Source organism: Wolffia australiana, chromosome 6 (assembly GCF_029677425.1).
Source record: "Wolffia australiana isolate 7733 chromosome 6, ASM2967742v1".
NCBI classification, from domain to species: domain Eukaryota; kingdom Viridiplantae; phylum Streptophyta; class Magnoliopsida; order Alismatales; family Araceae; genus Wolffia; species Wolffia australiana.
The window spans coordinates 13,141,738-13,164,374 of record NC_135840.1 but is presented as its reverse complement, the minus strand read 5'-3'; the positions used below and the strand labels follow the sequence as shown (position 1 = coordinate 13,164,374).

Here is a 22,637-nt window from a genome sequence, read left to right as displayed (position 1 = left end):
AACTACGGAGTTCTAAACAATAATGTTTTTATCATAATAAGTCTCTATATTAGTTTATTGAATTATTGAAGAGTCTTCAAGTGAAATAGAAATTGAGAATTTTCAAGAGAAATAGCACTTTAAGAATCTTCAAACAAAAATAGAGACTTATTATGATAAAAATAGAGAATTTTCAGACTCTTAGCAAAAATTTGAAGAAATTGGAGAACAAATCTTCAAATGAAGACTTTGCTGAAATCAAGGACAAGGTGGCCTACATTATTTATTATCATCCATGATGGCTAAATTGAAGTGGTTTAACTTGAAGAAAACATGAGTCAAGGTTTTTTTTGTTGTCATCATATCAAGTTTTACCAATAGACATGGTTATGGCATAGGAGGGTAATGCTGTTGATAGGGACATTAATATGTGGGGTTTTGGAAATGTACTCGAGTTTATGATGGGAGAAAATCAAAGATAACATATGCATAGAGCACACATAACTAACGTCTATATTTTCACTGAAGAGAAATTTTGAAATAAATTTTAAAGCAACCTCCCCTTCATTGAGGTTTTATAATTAATATTGTTTTCCAAAAACACCTCTTTGGAGTTATCTATATTCCCAGATTGGTTGTGAGTGAAATCATGATAATAATCAAATTGACTGCATTTCTTATACCTCCCCATGTCTTGTTACACATCCATTCCTTGAATATATATTTTTTCAATATAGAATGACTGGTAAAACAATGTGCTAATCTAACAGAAAAAAATGTGCCTTCAAAGCTTAAACTATGCATGCGTAAAATCTTGTACATGAAAAGCCCTTCATTTTGTGTTTTTTTTCTCTCGAATATCACCAAAGTTTAAGGGAGAAATGCACGAGTGTTACTAAAATAACTCAAATGTATAGGGAAAGCTTAAACATAAATATTGTATCCTATTCGTTGATATTTTAAATCAAGTATCTGTCTAATTTAGAAATATTTATAAAGTTTTTAATATGTTTGATTCAGATTATTTGTTAACGAAAAAAAAATATTTTATTTGATACATTCAAATAACTTATAAATCATATTTTATGTATGATGATGAAAAAGTTAATTTTGGGGTGAAATAAGCTCTGGAATCATAAGTATGATATATTTGATATGATAATTGATGTTTAATTTCGCAAAGGGAAAATTTTCAAATATTTGGACATTTTTATGTCATTATAAAGAGATTGATAGGGAGATCAATGAGCGTAATAAAAGACAGATAGGGAGAGAAATAGAGAGGTAGAATGGCAGAGACAATAAATGTAAACAACTTATGGAACTAAACACATGTAATGCCATTTTCCCTTCATCTATTCTCTCTTTTATGGTTGTCTTATTTCACTTATGAGCCACCCTCTCCCCCATTTATCAAATTCTATCATCATTGAAACAATCTGCATCTTAAGTGACTATGAAAATCTAGTCATTAACACCATAATGTTGGCTGTGAACAAATGACGATGAAAATGATGATTTTGATATCGTCCCTCTTCATCTAAGTGGGGTTAACAGAATGAGAGTGATTAAGGGTGACTTAATACAGTGAGACTCAATGTTAAATTGTATTTCTGTAGAAAAGGTCTTAAGTACCACTATTAAACTAATCTCCTATGATTTATCATGTCCCATATATGAATTTTTTTTTTGTCTGGTTCATTTCAAGAAGCGGGCCTGTAATGGGCCCAAACGAAGGCCCAATAAGGAGATAACCGGCTTTTTTCATCCTATTTATTTCGTCGCGATTTGAATTATTTTGGGGAATTCTCGCGGCGCCTGGACGAGGAACGTCGAATCCGCATCGCTGGAGCTTGGGGGTGATGAACAACCATTGATTAAAAGGGTAATTCTATGAATTAGTCATTGCATTTTGATCGCTGGAACTCGCTCGTTCATCCATTGCATTTTGGTGAAGTAATTCTATAAATTAATCAAGGGTAGGCTACACCAGAGGGAAAAAATTTTGATTTCGGTGCGCCTGAACTTAGTTTGACAGAATCAGATTTACAATCACGTCATCCGATTTCCCAAGTTATCTTAAATTTCTAGTTTGAATTTTGTCCATCCTGGTACAATTCTTCTTGCCTCTCTTTCTATGTAATCCTCTCGCCCTATCATGATTCATCTCCGTTCTTCGAATCTACAGTGTAAAACTGAATTTCAATTATAACATCATCTTCCATTGATCTCTCACTTTTGATGGGTGAATTTGGGGAATTGATAGTTTTTGCCGACTTCTCGATTCTTGGAGAACCGTTTTCTGGATCTGCTTTTCCGGCATGGACATCATCTCGCAGCTCCAGGAGCAAGTCAACGTGATTGCTGCTCTCGCTTTCAACACGTTTGGAACATTGCAAAGAGATGCTCCCCCCGTGAGGCTCTCTTCCAACTATCAGGAGCCGGTGGCTGCTTCAACGGATGAGACATTGAATATTGCCGAGCAGCCCAAGTTGATGAGCGCTGCCCTGGTGCAAGCAGCCAAGCAGGTCCTCCCCCATCTCTCTGTCCTTCAAATTTGTGATTTCGTTTTCCTCTTCATATTGGTAGTTTTTTTTTTTTCATTCACAGAAAGGAAATAATCCGATCAATTGTTTCTATCTATCTGTCGATTCATATTTTCATCTATCCATCTATTTATCTATCCATCCATATATTTATCCAACTTGCTATCTGTCCATCCATATATTTATCCAACTTGTTATCTATCCATCTACTTATATAGACATCTATTTATCTAACTATCGACATATCCATCTATTTATCTTTCCGTCAATCTATCCATCTAGAATGCATCAATAGATTTAGTAACTTGAGAAATACTTGGCAATCTATCTGAAAGGACAGCCAATTGAACTTTTATTGTGGTGTCCTCTTTTTCCTCGATGAGCTTGATTGATCATAATCACCATATTCTACACGAAGAACAGTGTGAGATATTTTCAAGTTTTGAAACTTGCATCTATTGTTCTTAAAATTGATGGTGGCGCTGGCGCATGTTGCAGTTTGACTTGCTTGTTTCTGCTCTGCCCCTGTTAGAGGGAGGCGAGGAAGCCCAATTGAAGAGAATAGCTGAACTTGAGGTAAGAAATTAATTTTTTTTAGTAATTTATTTTAGTTGGCCTATCTGATTTCTATTTTTTAATTTCTTGTTTCCAGGCAGAAAATCAGGCAGTGGGGGAGGAGCTACAGAGGCAACTCGAAGCCGCGGGTTTGTCTACCTCACTGGAATATTTAATATTGAAATATTTTTCCTAATTGAGCATCTCTCTCTGAAAATTTATTTTCAGCTTTCAATAATCTTGTGCCTATTCCTCTCTCATTGCATTATGATTCCAATTTTTGCGTTGTCTTCCTTTATCTCTAATTGTTTTGCTTTTATCATCAGAGGAAGAATTGCATCAGGTCCGGGAGCTATTCAACCAAGCAGCAGACAACTGCCTAAATCTGAAGAAGCCAGACACATGATAATCTGTGAATTTGTTTTCTAAATCCTCAAAAGCCCACAAAAAGTATCACACATCAAACTTTTTCTTGAAGTCTGAGAATGGTGGAATTTCAAGCTCCCCTACATCGAGAGGTCAGTTAACCAGTTTTTTGAGTACCCTCTCTCAAGTCGTATAATGACACATGCTTGTTCTGAAAAAATTGTGCAACTCTAATGGCCAATCTTGCATTTTCCTTCTTGACAATCAATGCAATGTCGAAATTCTAATATAAAGTCATGCCACTCATGTCCGGAATGACAGTCATGATTGGAAATTTTAATTTATTTAATGGTTTAAGGTTATACAGCTCTGTAAACTCTGGCAGCACATCAAGAGGATTCCTGAGTCAATTTGGAGACAGCTACGTTACTGTTATTTGTCAAGGTTTAAGATTAAGAAACTTCATAAATTTATCTTCTTTCCAATGTTTATTTTCTTTAACTTCGATTTCTAATGATTCTTAACATGAAATTTCTTACAGAGCTATATTTTTTTCAAAAGTCTGGATGATCCTATTGTTAAAGCTGTCAGGACCACATATATCTCGTATCCAAAACTTGTACTCGTTTAGTGGTGACAGGTTGAATTAGGTCACAAAACAAATGGATCAATTCATTTAGGCCTCTCGAGCTATAATTATGCTCGATCAGGTCTGAGAGCTGATAGAGCTTCTGTCCATTAGCTTCTGTCTACTGCTAGACATGGTTGTTCTGTTCTGTTCGTTTGAAACGAAAAAAAAATTTGCACTAAAGAACCGCATAGGGCCTTGTTCTTTGTTCTGTTCTTTTTTTAAAAAATGAACAAAATTCGCACATTCGCACAAAACTAGATCGAATTCGCACAAAGCGAACAAATGAACCGGACACGGGGCTGTGCGATGTTCTGTTCGAATTCGTTTCTGTTTTGTTCGGAAAATCGAACAGAACGAACAATTCGCACAAAAAAGAACAGAACGACCACGTCTACCTACTGCACAACTCTATTTATCATCACTCTGAATAGGTGTATTAGGTGACTATTGAGGAATCTTGCTTCTGTCAGCGGGTATTTGACATTCAAAAATAACATGCAGTTTATATGTTTATAAGGGTTCAGGATCGTCCATAACAACACTACCGTTATAAAGACAACTTAAAACATTAGGAACAACAATACTAACAAGACAAAACAGAAGACCATTCAGTCTTACAGGCTTAAATGGAGATATTATGCAGATTTTAAGGCCTGTAAAATCTGTCAGATGATATTGTATGGCTCAAGAAGATTATGACAATACAAAACAGAAAATATGCACCGATATAAAGGTGTAACCACGATGTTCTGTAGATTCTGGTAGAAGAAGATTCTACGGTTGTCAAGGTAATTTTTCTAGAGATCTTGTCAGCTTCAAAAAGAATCTCCACCTTGGGCCAGCACTAACTAATGGGCCCCAAGAAATGGGTTATGAATTCCAGCAATTTTGTTTTAATTTAATCAGCTCTCCCCTCTATTGTAATCTGATTATTGTGGATTGCCGCCAATCATCGATGACATCCATTGATTAGTTATGTCAATCAAAGCAGGATATAATGAAGGGTTGATTATAGTTTAATAAACGCTGATCGTTTTGCAGTACAGGTGTCAGATTCATAAAAATTTGTCGCTTTAATTTGTATTAATGTGCCCAGTGAATGTGGCAAGATGTCATTCAGAACAAGAGACCATGCATGAAGATCACATCGAATATAAACTTCATTCCTTTTCAGGTCCATATACTGGATCATGATTGGAAGAAAGGTTTAAATGCATAATTTTGTGCCAATCATTGGTAATCTTCGTGGATTTCAATGATATTTATGCACCATGCCAGCAAGTGACGAGGATCGAGGAGAGAGAAAAAATACCTTGAAGGACATCAATAGAAATAACCTACAAAAGAATTCACGCTACACCCAAAAAATAATTTTCTTAAGAGCACCCATAGAGTAAAAGTTAGAGAATTTACATGAATATCTGAGCCAGATTTGATCGAATTAGCCCACGAAAGAGTTGGCAGGCTGCACCTTAAACATGTTCTGACTGTAGTATCAAGATTGAGTTGATTGCAGGCATCAGGAGATGGGTTGGACGGCATCGGTAACGCTGTCAAGAATAAAAGGGCCCAGTTTGCCAGTTCTGAACAGGGCTATCAGCTTCTTAGAGACCATGGTACGAGCTTCTTCCTCGCCTTTAGTGGATATCTTAAAGGATTTTTTGAGAGCTGTCAATTGCATGTCAACGAGGCACTCCAATTCATTCTCCTCGGCTAGATCCCCTTCGAAGGAAATGAAAGTGGTGTATAGCGTCCGCTGAACCTCCTTTACGATGTCCTACACACAAAAGGATTTTTAAAATTAACAATACATTGATATTGTTAACTCTTGGCTGATCGGAGGAGAGAATGAAAAATCTAGGAAAATAAGTGGAATTGCTCAATGTCATTAATGTTCTATCTGCCTTAAATAGGGAGATAGAGTTTTACACTTTTACACAAAACCCCCCTGAGAAACTAGGGAAAGACATTTTAACCCGACAATCTAACAGATATCATCATTCGTAATAAACGCAAAGCAAAATGATATCATCATTCGTAGCTCACATTGATATCATCATTCATAAAAAGCACATAGCAAGATACCAATAATGATGATGATGACTAATTACCATAGTCATCATTCTTGGAATCCCACAAAAGGATGACAGTGACTGCCATTCATGTCCAGCAAAGGGGGAGTTTTTCTGAGGGTTCAGTTCAAAGTCCACCAAAATGATGATGAGTGACGATGGTAATGAATTTGACAAACAGTACTTATCGTCATAAGCTGTATTCAGAGCGTCGTCATCATCATTCCTGCAAACACTAGGATTTGTATAATAGATAATATGTAAAGACAATATTCCCAATGTTAAGAATACTGGTGATTGAGGTGGGTTCTATGGGGTTAGAAATGAAATAAATAGTTACCTCGATGTACCAGACATCGGAACGATCCAATTGCATTATCCTCTTTGATGAAAATTTAGATGATCTTGAACGTCTTGTTATTGCTTCTGATGGGCACCCAGTTTTCTCATGGTCCAAGACTTTCCAATGAGCAGGAGTTCTTCGACTGTTCAAAACAGAAAGAAAGTATCTTGCGATGCGCTCCTCACCAACAACTGAGTCCTTCACAGCACCTGAAATTCAAGAACAAAAATTTCTCATCACAAACTGGAAAAAATTAGCAGATCTAAAAATCATGCGTGAATCAATATGGTATATTATATTATTCAATATAATGAATCGGATTTTACAACATCTGATTGCACATATTATATTAACCTAAAACATAGAGTCCATGGGTTAGCCCGAGTCATGTTGTGCCAGAGAAATCATCGATTACAATGATGAAGAAATTCAATTATAATATGACTTTTTTCCCTTCCCAACTTAAATTAGAAAGGCGAAAAAAGGAGATTATCAAAGAAAATTAGGAAAACTCAAGTAGCACTAGCGCCCACTTTTTTCATATGGATCATGAACAAGGAAATATTCGCCTGGTCCATCTCAGATGCTTTTATCAACACATATTAGCTCAGCAGAGGGTGAAACCTGTCAAAGCAAGCTTCAGACCCGTCTCTATGCCTGCAATACTTGGAACCAGGACACCAGGTGTGTCCAAGACATATATGCTGGGCTTAATTGCAATCTGAGAAAAAAAAGATTATTTCTCATCAAACTTTAAAATAAATCATTTTGCTTACAAAAACTTGGGATGAGTGATTGAATAACTCATGCGAACTGTATGAAAGTTAATCATAATTCTTTTCATTGTCTTATCGATTCAAATCTTGGTTGTAATGTGTTACGATACCTTGGATTACGTGTAAAAGAAAGAAGAAAGGAGGAGGACAGAGAGAAGATAATGTGAAGGAATCTGCATGTGGGACCGCACTTGGAGTCAATATAGTCCAAGATCGTGACTGTCCGTGTTAGGAGCAAGGACTTCTTGCCCCCTATGTAAAGAAGCCCCCTCTGGAAGGGAGGGGGATCAGTCATTTTGGGGAAGAGCTTGGAGATCGGGAGGCGTTGATGAGCTCGAGACAGCACTACGGCTGGAGAGTTCGAGACAGCACTACGGGTCCGAAGATTTTCCTCTCTGTCTGAAGAATTGACATTTCTGCAACTCTCATTGTGAGTAAATTCTTTCTTTATCAAGAATTCGTTTCTTGAGTTAGGTGAAACCCCATCTTTTACAGCCCTGATGAGATAATTGATTCTTGAAATTGTAGGGTTTTAAATACCCCCTTGTAAAGTCATTAGATCACCCTGCGGTTTCTTGGCACGAGTAGCTGTATCCGGCTTTCGTGAGGGCAAGAACTCCCGATTTGGAGATTCTTGAGAGTTTGTTCACATATCGTTCTATCTTCTTCTCTCTTACCTCTTCCATCTCCCCTATTCTCCTCTCTACCCCTCGTCCCATTTCTTGATTTTGTTAGATCTCCATGGGGATCGTAACACTATCATAATGCTATTCTATTTTAAAATAAGAAACCAGTTTCACCTTAAAGCCTGCAATGTCTTGCGTGACACCGGGCAAAGGTCCCACAGTTGCCCGCTTCATTTTGTCCTGTACTGCCACAATAGGTTGTGTCGCCCAATTGTCAAGAGAAAAAAGACTCATTTTAGTTACTTGTTTCCACCGAACGAAGAGAATAGGAAAAGTTGAATCTGAATTACCAGGAAAGCGAGAAGACGCTATCTGATGAATGGAATTGATGAGAGCAGACTTCCCTACGTTTGGAATACCAACAACCATGACCAGAAGTGTGGGCTCTTTGGCAATAACTTCCCTCAGTTTCAGTTCCACGAGTGTGAGCAGCTGTACATTCCAAAGAGAAAAAAATGCTACAGGATTAAGCAATGGAGAGCAATGCGATGAAAACTTAAGTTCTGATGAAGGTGAATATTACAATGCACCAAAAGACCGTTCACAAGCAATATGTTTTAGTGCAATAGTCATAACTCGCATGAACATCGATAAGTAGGGTCCCGCATCAATGATAATGATGACGATGATGAATTGCCATTCTCAAAATCATTCGATTTCCAAGAACTGTCGTCGTCATCATTCTGACATCTATTGGTTGATGATTTATCTTCACTATCATTCTGCTTCCAAGAGATGTCATCATCGTCGCCCTCATCATCCTTCAGTTCCCCAGTTAAGAACATTAAATCACCACGCCATCATCATCCAATTTACAAGAGCCATCATCCTCATCACCTTTGTCATCCATCTGTCAAGTTTACCAACATCATGTTCATTCACCCAATTGTGCATGGATGACAATGACAAAATTAATGGTGAAGATGATGATGATGATGATGATGATGGTAACGACTTTTAAGGATGACAATGACATGTTTTTCGTCATCCTCTAAACCTACCAAAATGTACCAGACAACCAAACCTTCTTCTGAGAACACCACAGTATTGTGATAAAATGTCTTAAGAATGACTATCTTTCAAGACTCATTTCTCTCTCACAGCAGAGCCGTTGGAATCAAAATATGGTTTCTGAAGACGATATTTTGTATGATTTCGGTGACTTCAGATACGATTATTTCATCCCCTGGAATGATACCAACAGTATCCTAGTAGGAATAGAAATCCAATTAAACTTCAAAATATATACTTCCGATGAAAATTTCGGCAAATTCAAGAAGTTATATAATATAAATCTGGGTGTTTTTTTTTCATCAGAACGATGAATAGTATGCTTTGCAAGAAGAGAAACTTTATTGACATTAGTGTTCACGTAATAGAAATCTCACCTCTTGAACTGATCCCCTACTGTGCGCATTGATTGCGATTGCGTCTTGTTTAGACGCTTCAAAGGAACGAGACCACCTCTATCGCCCAAGTGAAAAAAAAAAATAACATGAAAAGAACGTTAATAATGACACATAACAGAGGCCCTCGACCAAAGTTTCTACAAATCATCACTATCTCGACTTCTTACTTGCATCATATTTTGGTTCGCCAAATCTTTCTTATTCAGAGCAATGATGCGCCTTTTACCAGATAGAGAATTTTGAAGATCCAGATTGGCAGACGACAAAGGAATCTAACAAAAGCAAAGACAAATCAGCCGATTATTTTGAAGATGATCATTGCAGGAGCACTGTAGAATATTAGTCCACAGGTGAAGAACATCTCGAAAGAAATTATTGTATATTTCTCTTAAAATGGATTAACTAGCATTTAAAATCATGAGAATTCCTTCTTTCAAAAAAATCAAGGGAATTCCATAGCCAGATCCTCGTCTTTCTGCTAGCAGTTTAACACACAAAATATTCCAAGAATCCAGACTTTCAACACAGAACAGCAGATCGTCTCTGTTCGTAACATTAGTATAAACCCAAAAACTAGTATCGTGGGATAGTTTTTAAGTCGTATACAAAGATATCTTTTGTTCTATCATTTCTGAACAAGTGGATAAACTCGGAGGTCAGAAGGCAGAAAACTAAACTGCCATAAAAAGAGAAAATCGAATCAAAAGAGGTGACATTGTAACAATTTACCGTACAGAAGCAAATAGAATTCGAATTTGGAGAAATATTTCACCAGAATTGAAGAATCAAAAGGGCAAATTCAAGAACAATGCACACTCACGCGAGCATCCCTGACTTCGATGACGAGATCAGCAAGCTTAAGCCGGTCACGAATCACGCGGGTGGCCGCCGCCATGTGGCCGGGAAACCAGTTGATAACGCCACCGCCGGCATTGAAACCCATTTTCCCCAATTGCTGAGTCGTCTCAGCAATTCTCTTCGTAAAACCTCCCATCGATCGCTTCCTGCGCAATTGATCTCAATCCCCACGGAAGAACTCCAAATCTTCAAAGCCATGAAATCACAAAGCTAATTCCCCGTTCGGCGACCAGCTCTGCAATCATCGCATTCATAAAAGAACAGAAGTTCCCATGCCAATCCACCATAGCTGTTCCCGATTTGGTTCTTCGATCAGCTATAGAAACCGGTGAAAATGCTAGCTGGCTAGCCCGAAATCTCGTCGATCGCCATGATCCCTGCTCAGTTCGATGATGATAATCTACCCTAGCAGCTGCATCAATCTTCTGTTTGCAGTGTAATTCTAGGGATCGGAATAACGGTTTAACAAAGACCTAAACTAATATGTAATGAATGATCTGACAAAATTATTTCAAAAAACTTTAATTAACGGAGTTATAATATCATGTTTAGTATTTAAATATGTCAATTTAGTCATCTATACCTTTTTTGTAGAATTGGAAGTAGGGAACGTGACGTCCCGGATGTGACGGAACGGACGAAACGTGACCGACGGTGACGTGATGAAACTTTTGTCACATCTCCGTCCCATCACGCATCCCAGCATATGCAAAAAACCGTCACATTCTTGTCACCGTCCCTCCATAGGGCGTCCCGTTGCGTCACCGTGACGGCGTCGCCATCACCGGTGACGTGAATAAAACCCTACTAGAACGGAGGGGTATATCTCCAATTATTTATAGGCGGCATTGGTTTGCGCGCGAAAAAAAATAGGGACTTATGTGCAAGGTGCCAGGAAATCGAAATGACTATGTCACGTGGCAAAATCTCAGCCGTTGGAAAGATTAAAAATAATGATTTTTATAGGGGTTATATCACGGTGTGGCCCGAACTTTTTCGAAAATTCGAGTTACAGCCCTTACTTTTTTTTTGCCGCGACACATCCCGAAGTCCTATTTGGTCCGCAGCCTGTGATGTGGAGTCTACGTGGCTGCCAGGTGGAGTTCCGGCGGAGTCCACCTAGGCAGAATCCACATGGCAGCCACGTGGATTCCACTTCACAGCGCGATTTGAAGAAAGAAAGATTTTAGCACGCCCAATGTGAGTCACCCGAGAGAGAGCTGAGAAAGGCGACGAAGGAGAAGGAGACGGTGGAGAAGGAGGAAGAAAGGGTGCGAGGGAGAAGGGGCTTCCGCGCTGATCAATGCCGTCGGCGCCGGAATCGTTGCGAGCACGCCCTCGCCCTCGCCCTCCTCGATCGGCTGAAGCGGCCGCCCTACTCGCTGCGCGACGGTCCTCACCTACAACACCGTCATCAACGCCTGCTCTCGGGCCACGGAGGTGCCCTGGAATAAAGAGGAGATGGGCGAGCTAAATTCATGCTCTTCCATACCCATTCGTTCATTTGCGCTTGCTGTTCTAGGGATCATTGAAATTTGATCTTCAATTCTTCTTCCTCGCCGATTCTTTTTTGCTTTGATCCGCGAGTGATGGTAGACTGCGGACTGACTGGATCTCAAATTTCAATCTCTCTCTCTCTGTAGAACTCTCGCATGAAGGAGAAGGGGGGGAAGAAGAATTCCCACGGATCGGAGCATTGTCTTCAATTTGCCAAGAAATCAATTCTCCAGACGCAGTGAATTTGTTTTCATATGCTTTTTTTGTCAAATTCTGTTGGAAATTTGGTTTCTTGTGATTTGAATCAAGATTTATTTTAAGAAGTACAGTTATCCAGCGGATGGATCTGTTGATGAACAGATTCATCTTTGACTGTTTTGCTTCTTAGTTTGATTCGTCCTAGGTTTGACGCCTTCTTTCCGCGTCGCCTTTTCTCTTGGTAGATCTGTGCCTTTTCTCTTGCGGTCGTCATGGATTTAGGCTGCTTCAGGATTCAATTTCTTGCTTCTTTAATTGGTGGGTCTCTTTGCAGAGCAGATTCTTGTGAGGATTGAATCGTTGACCCCCCGGTTCCCTCTTGGCCTATGCTGCAAGATCTAATGGAAAGAAACAAGAACACGACGGATCTATTAGCCGCCGGACAGAAGAAGGTTTTTCTTGCCCCAATTCCCTTTCATGTTGCTTTTTCATTGTTCCAAGCATCAATTTCTTGCTCTTTACGGATATTTCATGCTATTTTTCTCATTTTTTATCCTCATTTCTATTCAGTTGCAGCAATATAGGCAAAAGAAATATCATAAATCTCCCATGGTTTGTCGAGCACCTTTGAAGATGTTGTTGCTAGAAATTACCTTGAGGAACGCCAAGCCCTCCAGAAGAAAGCAGAATCAATCAAAAAAGGAGAAACACCTCAGAATAACTTCTCCTGCCTTTCCTAGACGACTGATGATGTACATCTGATTGAGATTCTGAAATCTCATCTTTATTTGAGCAATGTCACTAAGGATTTTCTCCAGTCGCAGATTTCTGAGCTGGTCGATGAACGATAACTTAGTTCTGCTATTGAAATTTTATAGCCCCAGGATCTGGCCAAGGCGCATTACAGTTGAACATTATTTTTCCTCCTACAGATGTGAACCTGCCTTTATTTTATTCTCTTTCATTTAACGCTTTTAGATATGCACCTATGTCATTTGAGAATTTATTGAAAAACATATTTCAAATTTCCTATCTCGGTTGATACCGAAATTTTCAGGCAAGAAAAGCAAGTGAGTTGGCTGGATTCTGTGTTCCCCACAGATAAAAAACTCCAACGTAGGAGACTGAGTTCCCCACAGCCGGGCTGCATTCTGTGCCAGGTGAGACGAACAACTATATTGCACCATGCGTTTATTATTAATAAACAGCATTTCAATAAAGTTAAACATTATTCTTGATTGGCAATTTGAATTTAAAATATGTTCTTGCTGGGTGAGAGTAGGGGACGGTGAAGGAGGCATTGAAATGACGGGGAGCATGCAGCTTATCAGCTTATCAGAGAGCTAATGACGGAGAGCATGCAGCTCGACCATGCCTGGAGGTTGACCCAGCACGGACCGGAGGTGGCCCGGAGGTGGACTGCTTGGCTCGACCCTGCCCGCCCCCTTTGATGTGCCCTGGGCGTTCAATGAGGCCATATCAATTTTGCCGACATCTCGCAAGCATGATGGATCACTTGTATCGAATTGTGAATGAGGACGTATCATTTTCGCAGACTTGTGAATTATATTCTGTTCTGTGACTCAATTTTGAGGTCGCGAGGAACATAATGAAATATGTTTTATTGGAAGACAATTTCTTGGTTTATTGGAGAATACGTACTATAAGTAGGCATGACACTGGCTGATTTAGTTCGTAAGAACCTATTGTTTTACTGTGAAAACATGGGCCACGACGAAGAAGAAGGGCGAACAGGAAGGACGAATAAGTACCGAAATGCATGGATTAATCAACGGCGATTCAGAACGGCGAACATGAACGAGAATTCTGTGGAATTGGATAACAAAGTTCGTATCATCAACCGAGGACTGAATCTTGTTCTACAAATGTTTGTTTAGGGCGAGCGATTAATAAGCTTGAGCGCGTTGTGTTTCGTAGCCGAATTGCAGCTTCATCGACAATTGGCAAATATGTAGCTTCCTGAGATCCCTACATGATTAGTGAAACAAGTTAACTGGTTAACGTTCGGAAAAAAACGATGACACATGTAAACAAAGTTAGACATAAAATTGAAACTGTACCTGGCCTCCAGCTTCCATTTTTGGTTGGGTACATGTCTTCCGATTATGCCCAACTTGGTGGCAGAGGGAGCACGTCATGTGCAGACCTCTCCTCGACAATCTATGTACCGTGGGTTCTTTCTCAGCGACGACAATCCTCCTCTTCAGCTTGGGCCTTCCAGGTTGTCTCCTCACAAGAGGAGGGAATACATAGCTCCCATCAACTTCACTCCATAGGTTTTTGCCATTCATTGGCGGGATACCATAAGTGTAAGCTAGTTGGTATACGTCTTTCTTGAACCATTCACTGACAAAAATGACGAGGTCCTCCTTTACTCAATGAATGCAACATATAGCATGGGGGCATGGAATGCCCCTTAACTCCCAATATCCGCAACTACATGTTCTGTGAAGTACATCGACCACAAACCTGCTTCCCAAGTCTGTGACCTCGAATTGATACTTCCCTGCATGCATAAGAGTGCATCTCGTGGACTTCTTCTTGTTCTCTTCGACCACCTCCATTATCCGAGGGCATAACGTATCAGTTCTATTTGAAAACAACTCCCTTTTTTTTGCTACCCTCTGCATTACTGCACCTCTGACTTCCTCCAGCATGTCGATGATTAGCTTAGACCTGGCCTGCATGATGTAGTTGTTGAAGCACTGGCAAATGTTGTTGTCGATCACCTCACACCTTCTGTCCTCATTAATGTACACCCTGCAAAACTTCTTTATACCTATATCTTGGAATTCTTGCGCGGCTTGTGGGTTCACACTGCTTATCTCCCTCATCAGCCATTGGAAATCTTCGTGCGTGGTGGCCTTCGCAGCTTTCCAGAATAAGTTCTTCAAAAATGTCGTGGAATGTCCTTTCTTCTTCCAATTCGCGTAGATGTGCCGCGCACAATTCCTATGCTCTGCATTGGGAAATAAGGAGGACACTGCATTTTCCAGTCCCTGCACAATGTTAGACGGTACACATCTATTAATGTACTACACGTGTTTGACAGTAAGCGATAAGAGTCCAAAGAAATAAATATCTATGGGCGAGTAAGTTAAGTAACTTCTGCTAATCGCTAATAATCGTCCAGCCATTTCCGTCCACCATTCCTAGATCATTCATCAGTAGCTGAATAAACCACGTCCACGAAGATTGATTTTCACCTTCAACTACCGCCCAGGCGATGGGGAACATTTGATTATTCCCATCCTTGCCGACAGCACTCAATAGTTGGCCTTTCAGTTCGGTCTTCAAAAAACATACGTCCATTCCAATGACTCATCTACAGCCTTCAAGAAACCCTCTTGCTATCGAATCGAAACATATGTAGAGCCTCTTAAACCTAACCAAGGAATCTGGGGTCGCTCTATCAAGAACCAGCTCAAAAGTACCACGCCTATTTACCCTCTTTAACTTGGCAACATATGTAGGAAGCATGTGATAATGGTCGTCCAATGTTCCTAGAAGCTTCGTGCGCGACTCGGCTCTGGCTATATAACATGTTTTTTTTTAAACAGTGATTCCGAACATATCATTTATTTCCCGCATCATATCTGTCACCTTCAAATCCAAATTCATTCGAATTTTCTCCAAGAAGTGTTTTGCAACCTAGTGATAATCAGCTTGGCTATTCCTCGGCGCCCTACTGCACATATGAGTATCGTTAAGCATTTTCACAACAAACGCCTCTCTCGTAGCATCCAAACTAGCGTATATCCTCCACGGACAGCTTCCCTTGCAGACGACCTCAACTTTCCGGTCACCAGACCTCGGAAAAGTGATGTTGAATCCATTCCGAATAGCGTGGTCCTTCACAACTGCCCTAAATTGCGACGCCGATTCAAACTTCATGCCCACCTGAAATATAAAACTCTCAGTGGGGCATCTCGGATCATACGTCTTGCCCCTGTATCTGTACCTTCGATTTTCATCATCGTCATCGGTACCATCGGGGGTTAACATATCATCCTCTGAATCGTCATACTCGCTATGATATCCAGCAACAAATGTTTGTTGTTGGACATTTTCGTTTCTATTTCCGTCGCCGTCTACCAATTCGTCATTCCATTCCTCACTGGAATATTCGTCTGGTGCACTTAAATACACGTCACTTTCCTCAACTTCCTTATAGATATCATATTCTGAGTCATCATCGCTATTATACTCAGAACCGAACACCTTGCACTTGTCATCGGCCCTGTTAAGTGACGGATGGTAAATAGTAATAGAACATGCGTTAACACCATAAATTTTCGTCATGCAGGTTTTATAAAAAGATTATACAACCCACATACATATTTATAACTCTGCAAAGAGTTCAACGCCAAAAAAAGTACATTACCAATTTTAAAAATAATTTGAATCATCAACGTGAAGAGGGTTAGTATCGCGATGTACAAATATATCTCAAATAACAATGGAAATAATTAAAAATTAAAATTATAAGACATGCAGGAAAAATAGAGATAATAAAATCTTACATTACTTGAATCCAAGCGTCCACTGTCGAAGAAGAGAAGAACGCCTAAAAGCGCAAAAAATAGATGACTATGATGAGAAGAGGACAACTCTTCATATTTTTCATAACAGAAAGCAAAACAAATTCAAAATAAATTAAATAGGGATCACACTTCTTGTTCTCACCAATAAGTATGAGAAAGAAACACCATATCCTCCGTGATCAATAGAGAAACACCAACATCTTTGTCATGAAAATAATCTTATTCATCCAAGAGATATAAAAAGAGAGAGAGAGAGAATAATGATACACATAATAAGAGAGAATTGCACGAGTGAACTCAAAACTTATATGAATGCAAGAGAGAGAACGACACAAATTTAAAAAATAAACATGGTAAGATGAAAAGACGAGAGAGAAAGTTAACTTTTACACCGAGTCAAAAAATGCAGCTCACCGTAAACATCATTTATGGCAGAGAGGAACTGAAATTTTGAAATGCCATTGTATGAGATGTTTAAACTGATAGAGAAAGTTACATGAGTGAAGTGTGAAAGTTCTACATGAAGGCAAAAGTAACAGTCATAAATAATCTTCGATGAAGAGAGAGAGAGAGAGAGAGAGAGACTAAAATTATCCAAATGTCATTGAACAAGATTTCAAAATTGATAGATAAATTTACACGACTGTAGTCTGCAAGTTTTACACGGAGACAAAAAACAACAGCCCAAGCGATTCTTCATTTAAGAGAGAGACTGCAATTTCCCAATGTCTTGTTAATCAAAAGAGCAGCTCAAGGAAATCTTCCTTTAAGAGAGAAAGAGATCGTAAAATTTTCAACTGTCACTAAACAAGATGTGAAAAATGAGAGAAAGCTGCAAGAATGGAGTTTGAAAGTTTTACATAGAGACAACCAAACAGCCCAAGGTAGTCCTCATTAAAGGGAGAGAGACTGCACAATTTTCCAAATGTTACCGAACAGAATGTTAAAAATTAATAGCAGCCCTGGGTAATCTTTATTTACGAGAGGGACAGAGAGAAGAACTTTCAAAAGTCATTGAACAAGATCTTAAAATTGACAGAGAAAGTTACATATGGGCTTCAAGATAAAGATAGAAGATCATCGGTATTTTGAGAAGCAGTAATGTATGTCCATCTGGAGAGAGAGAGAGAGAGAAAGAAACCCACATGTAGCTAAAGAATGCGGTAAACCATGAAATCTAGAGGGAGACACAGAAAGTTACATGAATCGAAGAGAGAGCAATAAAATATGGGCTTCAAGATAAAGATTGAACATCATCGGTATTTTGAGAAGCAGTAATGTATGTCCATCTAGAGAGAGAGAGAAAGCAACCCACACGTAGCTAAAAAAGCAGTAAACCATGAAATCTAGAGAGAGATAGAGAAAGTTACATGAATGGAACAGAGAAACCCTACCTCGTGGAACTCCCATAGCCAGGAAGAAGCTCGCAACGATTCCCGTAGCCAAGAAGAAGCCCCTTCTCCCTCGCGCCCTTTCTTCCTCCTTCTCCACCGTCTCCTTCTCCTTCGTTGCCTTTCTCAGCTCTCTCCCGGGTGACTCACATTGGGCGGGCTAAAATCTTTCTTTCTTCAAATCGCGCTGTGACGTGGAATCCACGTGGCTGCCACGTGGATTCTGCCTAGGTGGACTCCGCCGGAACTCCACCTGGCAGCCACGTAGACTCCACGTCACAGGCTGCGGACCAAATGGGACTTCGGGCTGTGTCGCGGCAAAAAAAAAGTAAGGGCTGTAACTCGAATTTTCAAAAAAGTTCGGGCCACACCGTGATATAACCCCATTTTTATTTGTATTTTCTGTCCGTTTTAACTTTTCAAAAATTCCGTCACAGCCGTCATCTGTGACGGCCGTTCCATCAGGTCACGAGTCCTGGGCACCCCATCACCGCCACAACCACTTCGTCATCCGTCTCCGTCACCGTCACTGACCCGTAAAACTACCACCATCACCGTCACGTCGTCCATCATGTTTCCGGTGATGCGTGACGTGACAGATGACGCGTGCCAATCCCTAGTTGGAAGTTTATATTAGAATAACCATTTTTGTTGATCAGATATCATATTAAACGTTTAGATTTCTCCACTATAGAATATGGAATCAGTATTAAAAATTTCTTTAAATGCCATTTCACACAAGAAAATAAACTTTCATTTCTATTATGTTACTGAAATCTCAACCATGTGTGATATCTTATAATGAAACCACATCATATTTGGCAAACACATGGAATCTATTTTATGCGTTTGAATTTGTTGAATATACAATTAAAAAAAATTGAATTTTTTTTTCAAAATTAATGACAGTTTAAAATATATTAAATAAAGGATGTATTCGGTAATCGTATAAAACTGTTGTCTTCGTTCTTTTTTAAATCGGAATCAGCTCTTTACTGTTTGGTGAATTTATTGATGTCGTTAAATAGTTATTTGAAACCCCCCAAAATTTTTAATATTATTTAAATCATATTAAGATAAATTCTAATCAACTGGAATCATAGAAAACATTGATTAAAGTTGATGTTGTTCCTGGCTTTTGCTATACTTGAATAGGTGTATTTATTGGAGCTTCTTGAAGGGTCCATTTATCAAATAGGCACGAAATCCAGCTCAATGGCCACGTGTCGAAATATTAACGACGTTCATATCTTGGCAAAATTGTAAATTTCCCGACGAGACTAGTTAGTTATAAATTCGGAAGGGTGTTTATTTCTCTTCAAATCCAGAAGAAAGGCGGCAGAGGAGAGGGGAGGTCGGAGAGGAGCTTGGAGATCACGCATACATCTCTGATCCATCTTCGATCGATCTCTTCTTCCTCTCCTCTGATGATGATGATGATCGGTAGGTCAATCAATCGGTCTTCGGATTCATCGGATGAATCGAGCGATTTTCTGATTCGTTGGTAGATTGATCGGTTGAATCGTCTGATTTCATGTTCCGTTGATCGGTATTGTACGTTTGAATTCAGCGATCCACGGCTCAGTTTATCTATTTCTATGATCGGCGTTTGTTTTCCTCCGTCGGCAGATCTGTCGATCGATGAAATCCACTGAACAAACGTTCGGTTGTCCGATTACCGTGATCTTTCTTCTCTCCGGCGAGACACTGATCGAATTAATCACTTCGTTTCTCGTCATCAATGATTGGCCCGCGCAAATCGATCGCTTCATCCGTTTCCGTTAAGATTGGTTAGATCAACGGTGTTCTTCTCCGGCCGATCGATCGCCTCAATCGATTGATCCACATCTGCCGCGATTGATCGAGCGCGATCCTTTCCTTCCGCCAATTTCTCGTTTTCTTCTCACGCGGCGGATTAATTTCTCCATTCAATCCAACAATCCGCTTCTGCGGCGACCGGCGGATCGACCGATTTACTGATTTCCTAGACTGAATCGAGCGGCGAGTTTCCGAGGTTGATCTTCCCGGATGGACGAGATCCTCTGCGACGAGCTCCTGCGAGAGATCATGCGAAGGCTGGCGCCATCCTCGAGACCGACAGCAGCCCTCGTCTCCAAGCGCTGGTTCAACCTCCTCCGCTCGGCCACCTCCTCTCTCCGTCTAACCTTCCTCCCATCACCCTCCCTCCTGGGCCACTACACTTCCCTCTCTTCCCTAACCTTGGTTCTCAGCCAAGCCCCATGCCCAAACTCCCTCCTCGTCTCCCTCTCCGCCTCTCCATACCTCCGCCAGCTGAGCATCCTCTCTTCCGCTATCTCCCCCTCGACTCTCTCCTCCATCTCCATCTTCCTTCCCAAGCTGGAGTCCCTCCGCTTCACCTCCCTCCGCCCGCTCTCCTTCCGCTGGCTTCTCCTCTTCCCCTCCCTCCGCGAGCTCGCCGTCCACGACTGCGACGAACCCGGAGAATTCCACGAAGACGACGACGAAGGAGACGACTGCAACCTCTCTTTGGAGTCTCTCTCCCTGGGGAGAATCCGAGCCGGGGAGCTCGGGCTGGGCTGGCTATGGCGACGCTGCGGGAAGATCCAACGGCTGCAACTCCGCGGATGCGAGGGGACCGGCGATCCGACGGCCAGATTCTTCTCCGGCGCCATCGCCAACCTCCGCGAGCTCGAGCTGAGGACCTGCCGAGCCATCGCCGACACCGTCCTCGTCCTCGCGGCGACCCATTGCCGCTCCCTCGCCAAGCTCGTCCTCTACGATGGCGGCAGCCGGGCCGGTCTCCGCCACCTCGCCAGCCATCTCCGCGGGCAGTCCCTTCGAACCCTCGACCTTCGTCTTCCTCTCGACCTCGACAACGACCATCTCCTCGCCATTAGCGACAACTTCAGGTACTTGTCCTGCCTCAGATTGCAGAGCTGCTGCCTCGTCTCCGGGGAAGGCCTCCGAGCTCTGGGCCAGTCCGCCATTGAAGAGCTTGGGCTGGTGAACTGCCACGTCGTGGAGAGGGAGCCCGGCCTGCTGACCACTCTCGGGCAGAGCTTGAAGAGGTTGAAGAAGCTCGATCTCTCGCACAACGAGCTCCTTCTGGATAAGGAATTGGGGGCGATGCTGGCCTCTTGCCGGAACTTGGTGGAGATTAAGCTGAGAGGGTGCAAGGGTTTATCGGACGCCTCCATGGTTGCTCTGTTCAGGTTCTGCTCTCTTCTCGAAACTGTGGATATTGAACGATGTCATGGGATTTCTGCGCAAGGTGCGGAGTTTCTGATTCTTGGGGCGCCTCGTTTGAGACGGGTTTATGTGGAGGAGGAGAAGGTTTCTGAGAGGGTCCGCGACTGGGTTTCTAGGAAGATGATCCGGGTCTTCTGAAGGTGGGAACTTCATCAACTGGTACTGCTCCCAACCTCTGCCCTGTATAGTAAGATTTTTCTTTTGTAATTACGCTAAAGTTCATTTGATTATGTGAAAATATTGCCGTCTTTTTTGTTTTTTCTCTTGGTTTTTGTGAAAAGGAAGAGAGATCTTACCGTCTTAACTCTGTAAGATTGGTCTCCTCTCCCTCTACTCCCCTTCCGATACGAACCTAGACTGAGGTTCTTATCAGTTATTGAGATCACTTACATTTTATTATGCGTGATCATAATTTCTTAACTTTCTTGTAGCAATTTTGGTCTAAGATTTGCTTTAGCTGTTTTGCCAATTTCACTCCCCATCGGGGAAATAATAAACCTTGACCTTCAAACCCGTGGCTTTCTATTTCTAATTGATTTAGTGCATTCAAAGCTTTTTTCCCTAACAAAAGACCTGCAGTCAATATTAGAGATCAAAATTAGTCATCAGAATATTTGACAATTTGAGGGATCATGTCGATTCTATTCCACCGGTCTTCATAAAATAAGTTACGGAGTTTGTGGATGTACAAGGAACAAAAACAATACCGAGAGGCATAAGAATATACAATTCATCATTGAATGTGCATGATTTTGTAACTTTGATAGATGAGTCAATTAACCCTTTACGATTGTATTTCATACGGATTTTGTAACTTTAAGGACCTCAAATATTTCATATTACATATTATTATGTATTGATGATCTACACGGTGCATAGCTAGATGACTTCACAGAGACATTATATACATTGTTATTTAAAGTTGTTTATTTATGAATTTATTAAATTTTAAATTTTTGATGTTGTTTCCTTCTTAATATTTTTATGTCTGCTACTTTTAGGATGGGCATTAAATGAACTCGAGGACAGATAGTTGAAAACTGTTAGATATGATAAAATATTCCTGTTATTGAAATCCATAAAAATTAGAAACGTAGGTTTCAAAATACAAATAGAATATCCGAGTATGCTACCTCATTGTGAAAATCTAAGTAATACGCTCGTTGGATATTATATTGAAATAATTAAGCAGTTCACTCACAGTTAGGGTTCCAGAGACCCATTGAGTTTTACAATTAAAAAATAACAATAATGAGTGATAAAAAATTGCTGCGATAAATTCATTTGACAAATTTAATTATGGTTAAAAGTTGCCTCATCTGAAAAGGCAAGCCAGAAGGGAAATACCTTTGTTATAGTATTTCCAGCCTCTTTAAAGTTAAATTGAAATCCGTTGTTATCAGTAACTAATATCGATAACAACCTATATAGATATGATAAGTGCCAACATTACAATTTAAGACCCAATCATATATCATGCCATGATATTTCACAAAAATATAAACAATAATGAATATATATACAATAATATTCA

General features: G+C 40.4%; 3 protein-coding genes and 1 long non-coding RNA gene across 4 annotated transcripts; 3 read left to right on the top strand and 1 right to left on the bottom strand.

The window, feature by feature from the left end:
• The first annotated feature begins 1,779 nt into the window (after positions 1-1,779).
• On the top strand, positions 1,780-3,947 carry MED21 (mediator 21). Its single transcript, XM_078576911.1, has 5 exons — positions 1,780-1,864; positions 2,246-2,507; positions 3,024-3,101; positions 3,178-3,229; positions 3,407-3,947. Exons 2-5 carry the CDS (start codon positions 2,301-2,303, stop codon positions 3,484-3,486), a joined length of 417 nt encoding a protein of 138 aa, XP_078433037.1. The 5' UTR covers positions 1,780-1,864; positions 2,246-2,300; the 3' UTR covers positions 3,487-3,947.
• A 1,430-nt stretch (positions 3,948-5,377) lies between these two features.
• On the bottom strand, positions 5,378-10,682 carry LOC144704471 (P-loop containing nucleoside triphosphate hydrolases superfamily protein). The gene is made up of 8 exons (XM_078576910.1): positions 10,184-10,682; positions 9,531-9,635; positions 9,343-9,420; positions 8,245-8,386; positions 8,069-8,139; positions 7,117-7,213; positions 6,490-6,701; positions 5,378-5,854 (listed from the first exon to the last, which is right to left on the bottom strand). The coding sequence occupies exons 1-8, from the start codon at positions 10,355-10,357 to the stop codon at positions 5,597-5,599; spliced, it is 1,137 nt and encodes a 378-aa protein (XP_078433036.1). The 5' UTR covers positions 10,358-10,682; the 3' UTR covers positions 5,378-5,596.
• Positions 10,683-11,834: 1,152 nt separating this feature from the next.
• LOC144704613 (uncharacterized) lies at positions 11,835-13,656 on the top strand. Its single transcript, XR_013581860.1, has 3 exons — positions 11,835-12,368; positions 12,974-13,076; positions 13,199-13,656. It is a non-coding gene; the product is annotated as an uncharacterized LOC144704613 (long non-coding RNA).
• A 5,528-nt stretch (positions 13,657-19,184) lies between these two features.
• Positions 19,185-21,363, top strand: LOC144704311 (RNI-like superfamily protein). Its single transcript, XM_078576694.1, has one exon. The coding sequence runs from the start codon at positions 19,901-19,903 to the stop codon at positions 21,239-21,241; it is 1,341 nt and encodes a 446-aa protein (XP_078432820.1). The 5' UTR covers positions 19,185-19,900; the 3' UTR covers positions 21,242-21,363.
• Positions 21,364-22,637: the final 1,274 nt, after the last annotated feature.

Excerpts from the sequence above, each read along its gene's own strand:
- LOC144704471 (XM_078576910.1), bottom strand. The coding sequence starts at position 10,357 with ATGGGAGGTTTTACGAAGAGAATTGCTGAGACGACTCAGCAATTGGGG. Across the intron at positions 8,387-9,342 it reads GTAGGGGATCAGTTCAAGAG|CTGCTCACACTCGTGGAACT; the intron begins GTGAGATTTCTA and ends TGGAATGTACAG. Across the intron at positions 7,214-8,068 it reads AAGACATTGCAGGCTTTAAG|ATTGCAATTAAGCCCAGCAT; the intron begins GTGAAACTGGTT and ends TTTTTTTCTCAG.
- LOC144704311 (XM_078576694.1), top strand. The coding sequence starts at position 19,901 with ATGGACGAGATCCTCTGCGACGAGCTCCTGCGAGAGATCATGCGAAGG.
- MED21 (XM_078576911.1), top strand. The coding sequence starts at position 2,301 with ATGGACATCATCTCGCAGCTCCAGGAGCAAGTCAACGTGATTGCTGCT. Across the intron at positions 2,508-3,023 it reads TGGTGCAAGCAGCCAAGCAG|TTTGACTTGCTTGTTTCTGC; the intron begins GTCCTCCCCCAT and ends CGCATGTTGCAG. Across the intron at positions 3,230-3,406 it reads GAGGCAACTCGAAGCCGCGG|AGGAAGAATTGCATCAGGTC; the intron begins GTTTGTCTACCT and ends TTTTATCATCAG.